Source organism: Stegodyphus dumicola, chromosome 3, assembly GCF_044657685.1.
Source record: "Stegodyphus dumicola isolate Sdum_Otavi_A_Nest chromosome 3, ASM4465768v1".
Taxonomy (NCBI): Eukaryota; Metazoa; Arthropoda; class Arachnida; order Araneae; family Eresidae; genus Stegodyphus; species Stegodyphus dumicola.
The window spans coordinates 234,305,690-234,322,206 of record NC_140770.1 but is presented as its reverse complement, the minus strand read 5'-3'; the positions used below and the strand labels follow the sequence as shown (position 1 = coordinate 234,322,206).

At 30.8% G+C, this 16,517-nt stretch overlaps 1 protein-coding gene across 5 annotated transcripts in view; it reads right to left on the bottom strand.

Moving 5' to 3' along the window:
• mv (lysosomal-trafficking regulator mauve) overlaps positions 1–16,517 on the bottom strand; it is a 284,054-nt gene that overhangs the window by 58,635 nt on the left and 208,902 nt on the right. For all 5 annotated transcript variants that reach the window (XM_085813916.1, XM_085813918.1, XM_085813920.1 and 2 more), the window contains 4 exons: positions 14,032–14,187; positions 8,008–8,084; positions 2,943–3,131; positions 1,451–1,596 (listed from right to left, as the gene is read on the bottom strand). In XM_085813916.1, the coding sequence (XP_085670042.1) occupies positions 1,451–1,596; positions 2,943–3,131; positions 8,008–8,084; positions 14,032–14,187 (568 nt within the window). The remainder of the gene's footprint in view (positions 1–1,450; positions 1,597–2,942; positions 3,132–8,007; positions 8,085–14,031; positions 14,188–16,517) is intronic.

Sequence of the window (16,517 nt, the reverse complement as noted above, 5' to 3'; positions counted from 1 at the left end):
TCTATGGGAGTTCTCAGAGTGTACCACAGCCAAAAACATTATAGACAGTATGGGGTATGAGAATTACAAAATTATAGGTTTTATCTGCTTGAATGGCAATATTAGCCATTCAAGCAGAATTTGAATAATCTTAGTCGAACTGATAATACTACAAATATACACAGGTTTATTTAAATATAGTAACTGGGTTTAATAACTAAGTTTATTTAATAAAATCTTGATGAATACTTATGCCATCAATAAAATAAAAAGTCTTCATTGTTTCAGTCTCTGTATAATTCTTTATTAGACTTCATGTAAACTGCCCTTTTTTAAACTTTAGTCTTTTATCCATGAGAGGACCACTAAACAATGTAATCAGTTAATTCCTAACAAAGTAAAAAAAAAATCTCATTTCATAATTTTACTATGAAATCATGCTTAATAGCTTCCATTTTCATTTTATCCTGTTATGTTTTCCAGTCTTTCATAACTTTGATCAGTTCAACTTTCTTCATCAGTATTTACTTCTAATAATCATTTGTTTAATTTACTACTTTAAAACATTCTCCTCCTTCATTTCATGCTATTGCTATTACAACTGCTACCACAGCGTCATACATTTAGTTTTACTGCCAGTAACAACTTGTAGACTTAATTTTTCCAGACATTTAAAGAGGAAGGTTTCACTATTTGTTATAGAAACCAAAAAAACAGTGCAAACCCTCACTCAACTCTTGCAAATAAATTGATCTTCTTCATTCTAGCTGAAAAGCATCAAGATCTGCTATGTGTTTTAACCTTTTGAAGATGGGATGGCCATTATAGTGGCCATAGAGTCCTCTCTTTGAAAAGACAGGTTGTCCACTTTAGTGACCATATCTTTTTCCTCCATTTTCCAGGCTGAAACGTGGGGTTAAATGTCAAATTTGACGTCCTTGGGGTTTTAACCACTTATCTCTTTCAAAGGTCTTCCTTTTACGACATAGATGCACCCATCTGAAATACATTAAACTACACACAAGAATCTTTGTTACAAATAAGAGGTGATTTTTTAAAGGGGGAAAAGCATTTGGTTCAAGATTCGCCGTCCTTTGGTAGCTTTTATTGCTACCAAAGTCCCGGCCTCAAAAGGTTAAAGTAGAGAGTGAAATTGGAGACAAAAAATAAACAAAAGCAGTTACAGTAAAACACATGAATAACAACAAATTATACAAAATTTTAAAAACTGTATAGATTTCAATGTTGTTTTTCATGATTTACTCGAGTCTTCCTTGATTGTGAATAAATGAAATCATGGATAACAAAGAAAATTACTGCACTACATTTCTGTAATATACACATAGCATTTTCTTGAGAGCAAATCAAGCAAAAACTAGATTTATTCTCTTTAAATATAATTTGTACACAACATTATACATTAAATGCAAGCAACCTGTAAATTAAAATACTGGACAAAATTATATATTACACAATTTTTCAGCTAATTCTGGTTTCAAAAATCGGGGTTCAATGTCAATGTAGCAACGCCTTAACCTTCTCCGGACTCTGAACGGCCCTTCAGTTGGATCAAGCTCCCATGAATAAGGGTATGATTCTTTAATGTGCCATACTGCTCTGTAATGAAAATAAATGAATATTTAAAAAACACAAGAAATAATAAATATTAACTAGTAATTTTCAGTCCTACAACAAAATGAAATTTTGGTTAAAAATATATAATGTGAACATAAAAAAATTTATGATATAAAAATCATCACATGACAATCAAACAATTTACCAAAATTTCAGCCTTTGTACATATACATATTATGAGTGACTCACAAAAAAATATGTTTATTTCAAAATAAGAGATTAGTAAAGAAGATTTTGCAACAAATGACTTTAACATATTAAATTTAAAATATTGCTATATTTATTCTGAAATTAAATCAATTATATGATTTAAACATAAAAATTAAAATAACATGAAGTGCGACAAATCCTAAATTTTATTGAATCCAAATCATAAAAAGTACCTAAATCTCTTGAATCTTTCAATTAAAAATAATAATTAGAATTTGTTTACTTAATATTAAAATATTTTAAATGAATTTGAAACCAGCATTTAATAAAAAATTAAACACATGATTTCTGAAGATACACCTATATTCATCAAGAAGATACAAATTAAATTTTGTAAATAATGTCCACTACTAAAATACTTGAATCCTGATTTTCACTTTCTTAAGACAATTCGTTAGAAGATATTTAACAATTTAGATTTCAATTTAGAGTTAAAAATTCAACAACTATGCTTCAGTAGTTCACCTGGTGGCAAATGAGTTATGTGTTTATATATGATGAGTTGCTAAACCAGATTATCTATGACCAGAACTATCAAGAAGATTTAAGAATTAGTTTCAATAATCACTAAGGAAGCACAATGCACTCTTTACTCAAAAATTCTGGCAGATTTTGCTTGAAGGCATTTTGAAGTAATGTGGCACTCAGGGCTATAATAAGGTGATAATCATAATGCAGATATCACAGAAATTGCAATAACTGCTATTTTTTCTTAATGAAAGCTTCTATTCTTCTATTATAAGTCTGAAACTAATCTTTCTAAACATTTGAGTTAAAAAATTTAACTGTTTTATAAGTTATGATATAAATTATTTGAAGGGTGGAATATGCATAAAGTTTAAAATATTTGAATCTTTTTCAAGGTCCAAAGATCAAGATTTTCAAAGGGTTTAAGGATTTGAATGCCTCACATCCCTGAAAATTATATATAATGAACATATTCAAAGCATTCAACCATAAATTAATGTTATGCAATATTATGAACACATACTCAAACAGTATATTCATTTTGAAGAACTTTTTTAATATTTACTGAAAAAATGCCAAAATTTTTTTGACAAGATAATATTTTCCTCTTGATAAAACATGGATGAATAAGTGAATAAAATTAGAAATACCTTTCATGCATCATTTGCTCGGATAACTTCAACCAACTCATCCGTTCTGATGCTTCTTCATAATATTTACGTTTTAATTCTTCTATAAAAACTTTCCTTTCATCAGTTTGCATTTTAAAAATATTTTGTGTGACATTTAAGGCAAATGCAGAGACTTCCTGGGATAGCTTTTCCATTTTTTTATGAATTCTGCAACAAAATAAAAATGATCAGAATCTAAAATTTTATACTTAATGCAAATATTCACAGAAAAAATAGTTGCTTCAATAGCACAGCGACTTCCGCTGCTCATGGATTTTAAAATTTTGGTACAGCATTACTTAAGCAAAACATATATACATTTTACAAGAAAATTACAGGAAATCTTTAAATTCAGATTCTCCAGTGTTAAGTTGGAGCAAAAATCCAAGTAGTGGTGAAACAGAAGTACCAAAACAATATTTTTATAATTAAAAAGCTTGTCTTAGTATGGATGATAAAAGAAGATGTAACAAAGTTAAAAAAATTCAGTACAATATAATAGACAACATAGATAGCTTATTGCTAATAATTTTGATATCAACTATGCCATATTCAGAATACTGATTATATGACATACCTATCACATCATTCAACAGCTTTCATTCCCCTCTGATCATAAAAAAAAAAAATAATAATAATAATACATGGCGATAATATTTGGTAGCAACAGTTTGAAAAGTGATTCAACGCAAAATCCTGTTTCGAAAATAACAGCCCTTCTGAGCTAATGCTCCTGTGGGTTTTAAAAAACAAAATCTCAAAGCTTTCAAATTTTATATTATGCTCAAAGGGGTGTTTTTCTAACGTTTTGTGTGTTACCAAAACTTACTCAAATTACTTTATTTATTAAATGTCATGTTCTTCGCACTTAAACCATGAAATTCAGCGCAATATCACAAAATAATAAAAAATCTTTAGAACTTATGATACACAATTTCGCATGTTGGAGATGGAATTTTTTTTGTATAGTTTTGCCTCAGCTTGCTTTGAATTTGTTGAGTTTGTTAATGAAAAATTCGTTAAAGGTTTACAAGATATGGAATAGATAATAAAAAAAAATTCCAAATTCCGGCTTCCAGATGCCCATATTCAAGTGGAGGACTATGTTATTCAAAATTTGATGTCTCTAAATACTATTGTTTTTTCACAATGCGAGAAACATACATATATTCATGCAGATTCTTCATCATTTAATTTCTTTAAATATAATGTAGGGCTCTAATATTTGATGACTACACTTTGAAAAATGAAATGCCGTCTTATAGTGGACAATTGAAAAAGCCAAAATGAAATTAATAGCCCTCAGGGCAAACTGCCTCTTTGGGCTAAAGAAAAAACAGAGAGAGAGAGATTTAAGCTGTTTTATCATATATCTTGATGTAAGCAGTCCCATTTTAGGTTCCCTTTACTAATGTCATCACATTAACAGACACTAATAACTATCCTATTTCAAATCCACATGAGCTCCTTTTGGGCATATATGGATAAAATATAATATTTAAAGAGTGGACACTATCTTGTTACACCTGTTATATTATGAAAACTGATGTCAAATACAAGGTAGGTCAGCTGTTGTGACACATATAGATCATATGTTACAAGAATTTCATATAATCTGTCAATTTCAGAAAATGTTAATAAAATTTTTTACGTGTACAACAGCTTCCCCCTTTTCCAAAAAAGTTATAAATCCTGTTTCCTTCTCTAACACAGTTTTAATTTAATACGGTTTTAAAAAAATCTAGTTCTAGTACATGTGATTTGCATTTATCTAACACAGTTCAGATGACACTTTTTAAAAATGCATTCAACATAGGCCTGAAAAAATATCTCTACTGAAAGAAAAAAATTCTTAGAATTTAATATACAGGCACTTGCAATCAATTTTTCAAATTAAATTGACTATGAAAATATCATAAGATATTTTGTGCCTTAATTCTCATACCAAAAAACCCCTAAAAATTCTTCCTTTTGTTCATCAAAAACTTATTTTAATTTGTTATGTTAGGCCGGTGGTTCTCAAACCTTTTGATTCCCTGACTACATAATTCAAAATATTTAACATACCCATAATTAATAAAACAGCATTATAAGTAATGATTAAATGGAAAGATTTTGACATGAAACAGTACATTTATCTCTACTGAAATTTCACATCAGAAATGTTGTCTTCTATTTTTATTGACAGAATTTTTTATTTGTATGTAATTTGTCTTCTTTGTAAAAACAGAAACAGCTGCATATATATAATGGAAATAAAATGTGCTAAAACATTAGGACTAGCTTTAATTAACATTAAGGCTATGGAACAACCTACACATAAACCAAAGGCAGTATATTCACATAAATTCACACCCAAGAGTCTGTTAGTGGATGCATAATGGTTAGAGTCTGTTGCTAATACTTTAGATATCATTTACTGGCTCCTGTGAAGGAAACTATGAACACAGAGACCTATCTAAACTTGCAGGAGGCTTGTGAAGCTAATTTCCTAACAAAGATGCTGTATTAAGATGGCCTGCTTGAAGCTTTGAAGACAATTTACTTGTGGACTGATTTGGAACATCAACTGTAAGCCAGGCCATACTGTCTCACATGATGACTGAACTGACCACTGGTCTTCTGAAAGAGAGGGTGCCAATTCCTATTACAGATTCCACAAGTTAGTGGATAGACAGCCTCATAAAATGGCAACTGTCAGAGCAATAGAAGGTGAGCCCAGATTTAATTAATTTTTAGTTTATTTACATGAGAACCAAAATATTCAGGTATCCATACATTTTCAGTTAAATAATATCAGAAGTACAAATATGTCTCCACTGCTTTTTATCCAAATTTGGGGCATTTATTGTGAAAGAATTGTATGTTATGTTTTATTCAAAGTATTTCCATCACTAGCCACTAATTTTTCCTGTCTTTCTGACAGCATATGTATATCGCATCAGAAGAATACTTCATCTTTCGAGGTTATACACAAGTTAACCCACTTTTTGGTATCTCCATAAAATGTAAAGCACTGTTAAGACAGGCCATGCATTATCAACTGAAATAAGTAGTAATCAAAAGGAGCAATGTCTGGTGGATACAGCATGAGGGGTGGGGAACTTCTCATTTAAGTATTTTTGATGCTATGTTATGCATTACCATGCAGGAGAATAATTTTGTCATGTTTGGAGTAGGACTGGGTGCATTTTCCTTTGAGTGCTCATCTTAAGTCTCATGAATTGTGTTCGGCAGAGAGCCCCGATAATGGTTTCATTCAGTTTGAGCAAATTATAATACATAACACCAAGTTGATTCCACCATATGATTTTATATATACAAAACATTATTTTTTTCAATGAATATTCGACTTGGTTTTTTATGTTGAAGAATGGCCAAGTGGCCCCCATGATTTCTTCTTCTTTGAGTTATTGTATAGTGGATCCATTTTTTATCATCAGTGACTATACGGTGCAAAAACCCTTTTATTTATACATGGCAAGCAGCATTTCACATGTAAAAAATTCGCATTAAACCTTTCTCAGTTTCAGTTCATATGAAACACAATTTCCTTTCTTTTGAATCATTTTAAATGATATGAAATTGCTTTTTGAGTCACTCCTAATATAAGTGCAAGTTTTATCTGTGTTTGGTATGAATCTTCATCCAATAATGCTTCCAATTCTGTGTTTTCAAGCACTTTCATCTTTCCGTAATATTCTTTTCTTCAACATAAAATTCATCATTCTTAAACTTTTGAAACCACTCACAGCAACCTCTCTCACCTAACGCAGCCTCACGATATGCTTCTACAAGCAATTGAAGCACCTCAGCAGCATATTTCTTCAAATTACAGAAGTAATCAAAAGTTCCTGCAAATGACACTCACTTGGCTCAAAACTCGACATTTTCGTACGAAAAAAATACTTGATGCTTATACAAAATTGCTAATATTTCGAGGTTATGATGTCCAACCTTATGATATGACATTTTACACCAGACAATTGTAACCATAACTTACTGGATGCACCCTTTTTTGTCAAACAATGGAGACTTATTTGTACTCCCAACATAAATTATAATAATATTATTTAAAATGATTTTTTATTAGTGTGTTTATCAAGGGCTTCATAAACATAATTTAGCAAAAACTTTTTCATAAATATAATGTAGGAAAAAACACAAAATCACTAACTGTGTTACCTGGCTGTAATGTGAATAGTGACAATAAAGCTGAAATGTAAAAAACAAAATCAAAATATATTTAAATTCTTCATAATTTTCAGATTGCCAATCATTGGTGATTTAAGTTTTAAGAACTTGCAGACTTTTCAAGGTTTTCATTTTTTTTAAAAAAATCATTAGAGCTCAAATTGTAGAGTAATTTAAAATGTATATTTTATATTTTATTGCCTAAATATGATATTACTTAAATATTTTTATTGCTTGTATTCCATAACAGTCTGCAATAAATATGAAGAATTTATTACTGTTATTAAAAATCATAGACTCTTCTAGTAATAACTATTCAGAGTTTTCCACATGTTTCTTAAAAAGAGGAGTGAAATTCAAAAGGCATGATGGCCTATGCTATAAAAGAACCTACTGCTTGTCTACAGAAAAGAATTGCATATCAGTCTGTCAAATGGTGTTTGTGTCAATGGTTCATTTATTTGATTATGGCAAAGCATGCAACAGCTATTTGCCTGAGGGAAGGGATGCCTTTGTGAAGAAATTTCTAAGAGAAATTGCCTAGTGTCCATGCCACACATGAAGGCCACCCATGCAGCATTCCAAAAACACTCATGCAGCCAGTTTGTTTGCCTAGTACTGAATCCAGGTCAAACTACCAGAATTCAGCAACTTTATCACTAAGCTGCTGGTGAGCACCAAATATTGGTCACTGGTCAGTAACAAACATACAAGAAAATTAACCTATTTATATATTTCTATAATTCTATATATCCTATCCTATTTCTATAAGATTAGATTTAATAATTTAAATCATAAAATCTAATAAAAATATTTTTGAACTACTAAACTCTTGAAATAAAATACTTACTTTTCTTTTGAGTTGCTTGCATCAGCAATCCATTTATTTCTGTTTTCATGCCACAAGTCTGTCCACTCTATTTTTAACTAAAAAAATTTCAGATAGTAAAAAAAAGTTCCTTATAGCATGTATAATCACATCAATAACTTATATTCTGTATATAAAACTTTATAAAATGAGGGAATCAATTTCTAAGAAAAATGACATCTTAGATATGATACTGGTAACAACAATGAGACCAAAAATGAAAACTGCTGAATTACATATATACAAATAAATAAATAAAAACACAATATTCAGATTTTTTTCAATGGAGGATTATACAAATATCTGAAATCAAAAATACAAACTATGAAATAAAACCAAAGCTGAAATAAAATACAAAAATTCAGGCAAATCAGATATAAAAGATAAATAAATGATAATATTAGTAAATGAAATTATAGTATTAATTAAAAATGCACCATAAGATAGAAAACAGCAAAGAAATGAAGAATACTAATCCAGCACATTTACTCAAGGGAGATTAATGTTCATGACGAAAAGGGAGTCTGAAAGAAATGCTGACACAATATCAAGTCTGAAAGAGACAGTCATGGCTTATAAAAAGATATAAATCCACAACTTCTCTCTTCAATGGACATTTAGAATATAAAAGATATTCTACCAGTCCTGTTTGTAGTAGCCAAAATGATGGAGCCAAACTTACCTTCTACCATATTTTCAGTACATTTGATTATGGCAAATGTACTGAATGCATCTTTCAATTGGCAAATGTATCTTTCAAAAATTTTACAGATATAGTTTTTAAATGTATATTTTCATACCAGAAATTTAATGGCATATCATAGGATCCAAATGGTGAATGACAAAAATTAATTCTGTGTCCTTTTTAGCCAATGATTCAGCACTTGCATTATTTTAAATTCCCCAATGACCATAGATCCACTGCTAATTTAGTCTCCTTGCAGTTGTTCGATTTTTTAAAAATGGCTGATATCAGAATGTCAGCCATTTTGGGCACACCAGCAAAATACAAACTTTTAAGTTAGATAATACAACCAATATAGAGATCTGATCAGACCATTGAAGTTGTACAGCAGCTAAATATATTCTTGCTTTCTCTGGAAAAAAAAAAAAAAAGCAATTTCGCTTTCAATTTGTGGGATGTAAAAAGGCAATCTGCACATTACACCTATTCATTCATTGAACAGCGACCAATGTTTAAGCCATCAGTATACATACACATTCATTCATGTTCAAGATGTGAAACACATTGTGTAAACAACATGTAAACATACATAGTTTCGATATGCCACAAATATTAATGTCTATTTCTTTGTTCAACTGAGTATGGCAAAAAAGGCAAAAGCTAGTTTCCTAAGAAAATGATTGTTTTATAGTTCTTCTGAAAAGTATTAGCTTGCATTCTTGCTACACAGAGGAAAACACAAAAAACCTTTGCAGCCAATGCATTCAATGAGATTCAAATCCACTTTAAACTACCACTATTCAGAGGACTCTGAAAAGTGCTTTAACATTTATCCACTGATGGGTACCTGAAGATTTTAGCATTTAGCCATTGATGAATGCTTGAAGATTTTAAGCTCACCTGATTTGTAATTTTTTTTAAATACTTCCCAGGTAAATACAGTATAAAACTAATTTCTTTAACTGGGTTGCAAGCCATTACCTATAACTTATATAAAAACATTCCTACAACATGTTTAACTTTTTTTAAATAATAAGATCCAACTTGAGAGTCATGCTAGATGTTAAGCTTTTGATAACAGTTCCAAACTGCTACACAGAAGAAAACACAAAAAACCTTTGCAGCCAATGCATTCAATGAGATTCAAACCCACTTTAAACTACCACTATTCAGAGGACTCTGAAAAGTGCCTTAACATTTATCCACTGATGGGTACCTGAAGATTTTAGCATTTAGCCATTGATGAATGCTTGAAGATTTTAAGCTCACCTGATTTGTAATTTTTTTTAAATACTTCCCAGGTAAATACAGTATAAAACTAATTTCTTTAACTGGGTTGCAAGCCATTACCTATAACTTATATAAAAACATTCCTACAACATGTTTAACTTTTTTTAAATAATAAGATCACACTTGAGAGTCATGCTAGATGTTAAGCTTTTGATAACAGTTCCAAACTGCACGGTATACTGAATATTTTTTTCCAAAAGAGGACAATTCTTTCTCCTAAAAATTGATCTAACAGATCTTTTCTGTTTATATATCAGCATTTCATCAATGAGGGTTAAGTTTTACTGCCATAAATGATTAATCAGAGAACCTTATTTTGAAACATTTACAGGACCTTCATTATAAAAGAACTACAACATTAAGAGATCAGAACCAAGGTGTATTGAATAAATAAAAATCCTTTAAATTGACAAAAATCTTACAACCATTAGATTTGTCAGGTAATAAATCCTACAAAGCTGAAGTTTGAAAGCAGTGGGAGTGTTGGATGAGTGAAGGATTGCATACGTATACTGAAAGAGGTAAAATGCGTAGAGCATCTTATGAAGAAGTTGCAAAGTGGGTAGTAAGTGCGTGGAAATCGGTAAAAAAACATTGTCAATAATAGCAGGGTTCAAAGAAGCTGAAATTATATCCTTAGATAAAGAGACTGTAAACCAAGAGGATGAATGATCTGCAAGACTTGGACTTAGATCAGGATTTACTAAATCTTTTTAATTCAGATAGTGAAGAATCAGGTTGTGATAGCTTCATATGATGTATAGTTTGCTGTAATTCCTTTTGTAAGTAAAATTTAATATTTCCTTTTGTCATCCAAATTTAATATTTCATTGTTGCAGCATTTTTATAATATAGTCTGAGTATTACAAATATGGACTTCTTTAGTGGGTAAATATAAGTATATACGTGAAGGTAAATATATTTCCCACATTTCTTACCTTTAATTTATTTTTGAGTTATGGTTTCATTTCATGCATTTTTCTTAACTGGTATGTCATATATGAAGACTTTGCATCGATATGGCCCACGACGATGTCACGTGCAATTTAATTTATTGCGGCGTTTCTGTGTAATTTTAATTTTTTTCCCGCCATTTTTCTCAAGTGCGGCGTTTACGCCGATGTGGCCTTTCTTCCAGAAATTACGGTATATAAAACTGAAACTGGCAAATGTCTCATAATTCAGATCTAGAATAAACCATTTGTAGCTGATAAAAGCTGTTTGTAGTTCATTCATTTATATTTCAGTTGTGTAATGCTTCAATAAAATGGGTTTACCAGAAATTTCAGCTAGTGTAGTTAGAACCAAGACTCCCTAGGGTGTTGAGTACACTTTCCTAGTTCCTGTTAGATACTGTTGGAAAATCTCTTTGTTCAGACTACAACTGAGAGAGACTGAATACCTTAATCTTCTGATTAATAAAAGCAGTCCTCTAGAAAAATTGGAAACAAGCTCTTTGATTATAAATGAATGAGTGTTTCCAATGATTAAAGAATACACAAGTGATCACTAATTCCCTTTCTCGAACACTAGCTGATAGGGGATGGACATGCATACACACATTAAGATTGCAGGGTATTCTCAGAAAACATAATGAAATTATTCCTTGCATTAGTGATTATAATTTAGTCTTTAAACAGAAAAGGGTAGTAGTCTTTGCAGGCTGAAGAAAGAATAAAAGGAAAAATTGATTAAACCTACAGTAACCATGAAGTGATAGATCAACCTGACAGACAAAGATGCAATCTTTCCTGCTGACAGAAACAGGAATTTTGAATTTGAACAAATCACTAGAGGAAATTTTTATTTGCTGTGCGCTTGACTCAAAAACCCCTATATGAAATGATTTAAGCCTGAAAGAAAAGGATAAATTGCTGAAAGATTATGAGAGGTTTGGTAAATGCAGCCAAAGAGAAGCAGCTTTTAAAATAGAAATTTAACAAACAGCATTGTGCAATTTACTTAAGTAAAGAAATACAACTGATGAATAACCAGTAAGAAAAAAAAATCAATTGCTTCAAGCACAAAAGGGATGGAAAATCAAGAGGTGTCAAAACCGCTCTTTTAGAATGGTTTCAAGCTACGAAATTAAAAAAATTTCCAAATTCTAGAGCTCTTTTGACTACAAAAGCTGCAGAATTTGCTAAAATGCTAGGAGAAAATTTTGTGCTAACTGATGGAAGGTTCATAGGATGGAAAGAGAAAAATAACATTGTTTATTGGAAACTAAATGGTGAGAAGCAAGAGGCAGATCATCATTTGGCTGAGAAATGGATAAAAGACACTTTACCCAGTCTTATAAAAGAATAGAAGCCACACAACATTTATAACAAAGATGAAACTGGTTTTTCTTTTATAGACCACTACCTGAGTGCACATTAATGTTTAAATGCAAAACAGCAATTGGTTTTAAGAAATTAAAACGAGTTACTGTGTTACTAACATGCAATATGGATGCAACAATTAAGAAGCTGCCATTAGTTATTAAGTAGAAAACCTCAATGTTTAAAAGGAGTCAAGAATTTATCTTTAACAAGAACTCGTCAATAAAACAATTGTTTCACTGGCTTCCTTTAAAAATGGAACAGAGAACTGAAAAATGAAAAAATAGCTTTACTGTTAGGTAACAGTGCTGCACATCCCTCTGATATCATTCTGAAAAACATTAAACTAGCATTTCTTCCTGTAAATATACTTCTATCATTCAGATATTAGACCAAGGTATTATAAAAAGTTTCAAATGTAATTACAGAAAAGGTGTCGTCAAAAAAAGATAAACAAAATTTTATCTTGTGAAAATGTAAGCACTTTGAAGGAGATGTCTTTACTAGAGGTTACGCATATTGCAGTCCACGCATGCGAAGCAATTTCGCGAAACACAGAAATTACAATATACACGAATTAACACAGAAATTACAATTACACTTAATTATAACAATATACACGATTCTTTTAATTTGCTGCAAATTTATCATTTAGATTTGAAGTTATTTGCATAATTTAACACTACATAACACCAGTTAATATGTATTATTAATATGCCACAGCTGAAAACTAGGATAAAATGATTTAAGTTACATGATTATGTTTAACATACACACACTGGCCAATGAATTAGAAACCTCTGAGATTTTCATTTGAATGCGTGCTAGGGATGAAGTATGCAATTTTTTTTATGATGTGGGTTACACATGATTAGAATGCTAATATAAGAAAGGTGTAAGAGTGCTTTTTCATGATGAATGAAGTAAAATGGGAAAAACGACAAATTTTTCAATATTTGAAAAAGGGCTTATTTATTATAGAAAATGTGGTTTTTATTTAGGAGAAGCAACAGAGAAATTGCAAACTATTTCTAATAATTTGGACATCAGTGAGGGAAATTACGAAGATTCCTTTTTAGAATACATTGCAATTGCTGATAATATTGAGACTGCATCTGATATTATAGAAAGTGTTAAAAGAGCTGCAGAAGCTGACAGTGCAAATGATACTGAAGAAAACGACTACACACTAACATCAGCTGACTAGAGAAAAACACTGTAAACTCTAAGAACTCTTGAATTAAAAGGTGGAGATTAGAAAAGCTACCAATGGTTTTATAAACTTGAAAATACAATTGAAAGACTGTTGATGAACAATGTGAAAAAATACAGATAGAGCAGCTCTTTGTAAAAGTTTAAAATTTCATCAGGTATGTAATTATAATTTTTTTAAATAAAAAATAAATTTCCAAGTTTCATGAATAGTTTAATTTTAGCATTCATTTTTAATTAACAATTAAAGTATTAAATATTAGATTAACTGTTAGTTACTATATTACTAAATAAGTTCAAAGTTGATACTGTAATTTACAACACAGAAATTACCATTTATTAAACTCACCCACTTAATAAACTCAAATAAGCTTGAAATGGAAGTGATTTTAGTAAGTGGTGGGTACTGTACATCCAAACGAAGATTATTTCACATTTCTCATTTAATTACCAAAATCAATGCAAACATTTATGGTAAAATATCATAAAATGTACCTTTTCCACTGCAATATCATTTTTCAAAATATCCAAATATGATGACTTTTCTAAAAGATCTTTTACAATATTGTACAAAATCGAAGTATTTTTCTTGAATATTTGGGAAGATTCCTCATTTTGCAGATCATTTAATAATATCAGGAAATTTTCAATCTGATAAAAAGAAGAAAATATTTTGTGAAAATACTATGATATATATGATATAAATAGTGAAATTCTTAATTATAACAATATACATGATTCTTTTAATTTGCTGCAAATTTATCATTTAGATTTGAAATTATTTGCATAATTTAACACTACATAACACCAGTTAATATGTATTATTAATATGCCACAGCTGAAAACTAGGATAAAATGATTAAGTTACATGATTATGTTTAACATACACACACTGGCCAATGAATTAGAAACCTCTGATATTTTCATTTGAATGCATGCTAGGGATGAAGTATGCAATTTTTTTTATGATGTGGGTTACACATGATTAAAATGCTAATATAAGAAAGGTGTAAGAGTGCTTTTTCATGGTGAATGAAGTAAAATGGGAAAAACGACAAATCTTTCACTATTTGAAAAAGGGCTTATTGTTGGTGCCCATTTAGCAGGTGGCCTCGATTTCAAAAACAGTAAATCTCACTGAGTTCTCAAAAGCAGCCATATCAAAGGTTTTTCAAAAGTTGGAATCAGAACTCACAGTCCTTCTCTAGAAGACATAACTGCAGTTCGAGCACAATTTTCCAAAAGTGTGATCGGCGGCGTCTCTGACGAATTGTACAGCAGAACAATGACTCTACAGAGCTTCAAATGACACAGATTGTCAACCAAGGCTCTTCTCAACAGATATCAGCTCGAATCATGCGCAGAGAATAAGTAATGCATAGTCGGGTGCTTGTGAGAAAAACCACTCATTTCTGCCTGACATGCAAGATTTCATTTGCAGTGGTGTCAGGAAAGACACTGGACATCTAAGGATTGGAAATGGGTAATGTGGTCGGATGAGTCACACTATACCTTATTTTGAACCGATGAAAGACATCAAATTCGGCAAGAACCCCATGAAGCCATGAATCCATCTTGCCTTACTTGCACTGTGCAAGGGTCTGGTGGGAGTATCATGATATGAGACATGTTCTGCTGGCATGGAAGCAGTGCCCTGGTGTTCCTTGAGGGTTCCTTCCCTGACCGCCACATAACACAGATATTAACCCCATATAAAATGCATGGGGTAGGGTGAAAAGATGCATCCAACAGTACTCTCCTCCTTTCCATATCCATAGATTTAACAAATAATATTAAGTTTCTTTAAATTTTTCAGAAATTACTTTTTTAGGACTGAGATTAATATAAGCACATGTTGGAAATACACATAAATTTAGTAAATAACTAAACTAATGTAATTCAGTCTTGGCTTCCTCAGTGTGTGATAGAAGCAAGTCATAATTTAGCATAACAACATGTCTCTAGTCTCCAATCTTATGATACATTGCTCATAGTGTATAATGGATACTAACTAAACTTTATGACTGTCATCATAAAGTTTAGTTAGTATCCGTTATACACTATGAGCAATGTATCATGCAATGCAAAAGTTTCCAATTAGTGGAATTTGTGAAGAAATTCGGAGAAATGGTAATAAATGAAAATGATTACAATAGAAGTTCTCATTTCCAATCACAACTTCCCAATCATCAGTCAGTGGACAGCAAAATCTGTAATGTGGTTCCAAATCCAGAAAATAATGATAGTTCTATAGTGAAGAAAGTGAGAAAAAGGCTGCTGAGAGTGAACTTTGATTCACAATTTAGTGGGAATTCTGAACGCAGCACTTGCAGGATTTGAACAATGAAACATTTGTAATTAAGCAAGAATTTATGTTTATCAATAAAATTAAAAAGAAAATATCAGCACATAAAAATGAAGCAAATTATATTGAAAGAAATGTTTAATAAAGCAAACAAATAAAAGCTTTTTTTTTTTTTCATAAACTCTGATTTCTTTAAGGTTTTAAATGTGTCACTACTTCATAAACAACTATTCATATTTTTAATTTTAATAATACCGACATATCATCTTGTAACATTTAAACTGATGATCTTGAATCACCAAAGTAAGTTCCAATGAGTCCAGATCTTGGCTATTGTATTTTGAATTTTTTAATATATGACTGTATTTTTGTATCTGTTATTGCATATTTACACTGGGCAATGAATTAGAAAACAGAGATCAATATTTTATTGGACCACCTTTTGCATGGATAACTGCTCTGATTCATTTGGACATCAAGTCTACATGCTTCTGAAGTGCATTTACATCCAGAGATTACCATGCATTGGCTATGCAACATTTTAGGTCTTGTAAATTAGATGGAAGAGGAGAGTACTGTTGGATGCATCTTTTCACCCTACCCCATGCATTTTATATGGGGTTAATATCTGTGTTATGTGGCGGTCAGGGAAGGAACCCTCAAGGAACACCAGGGC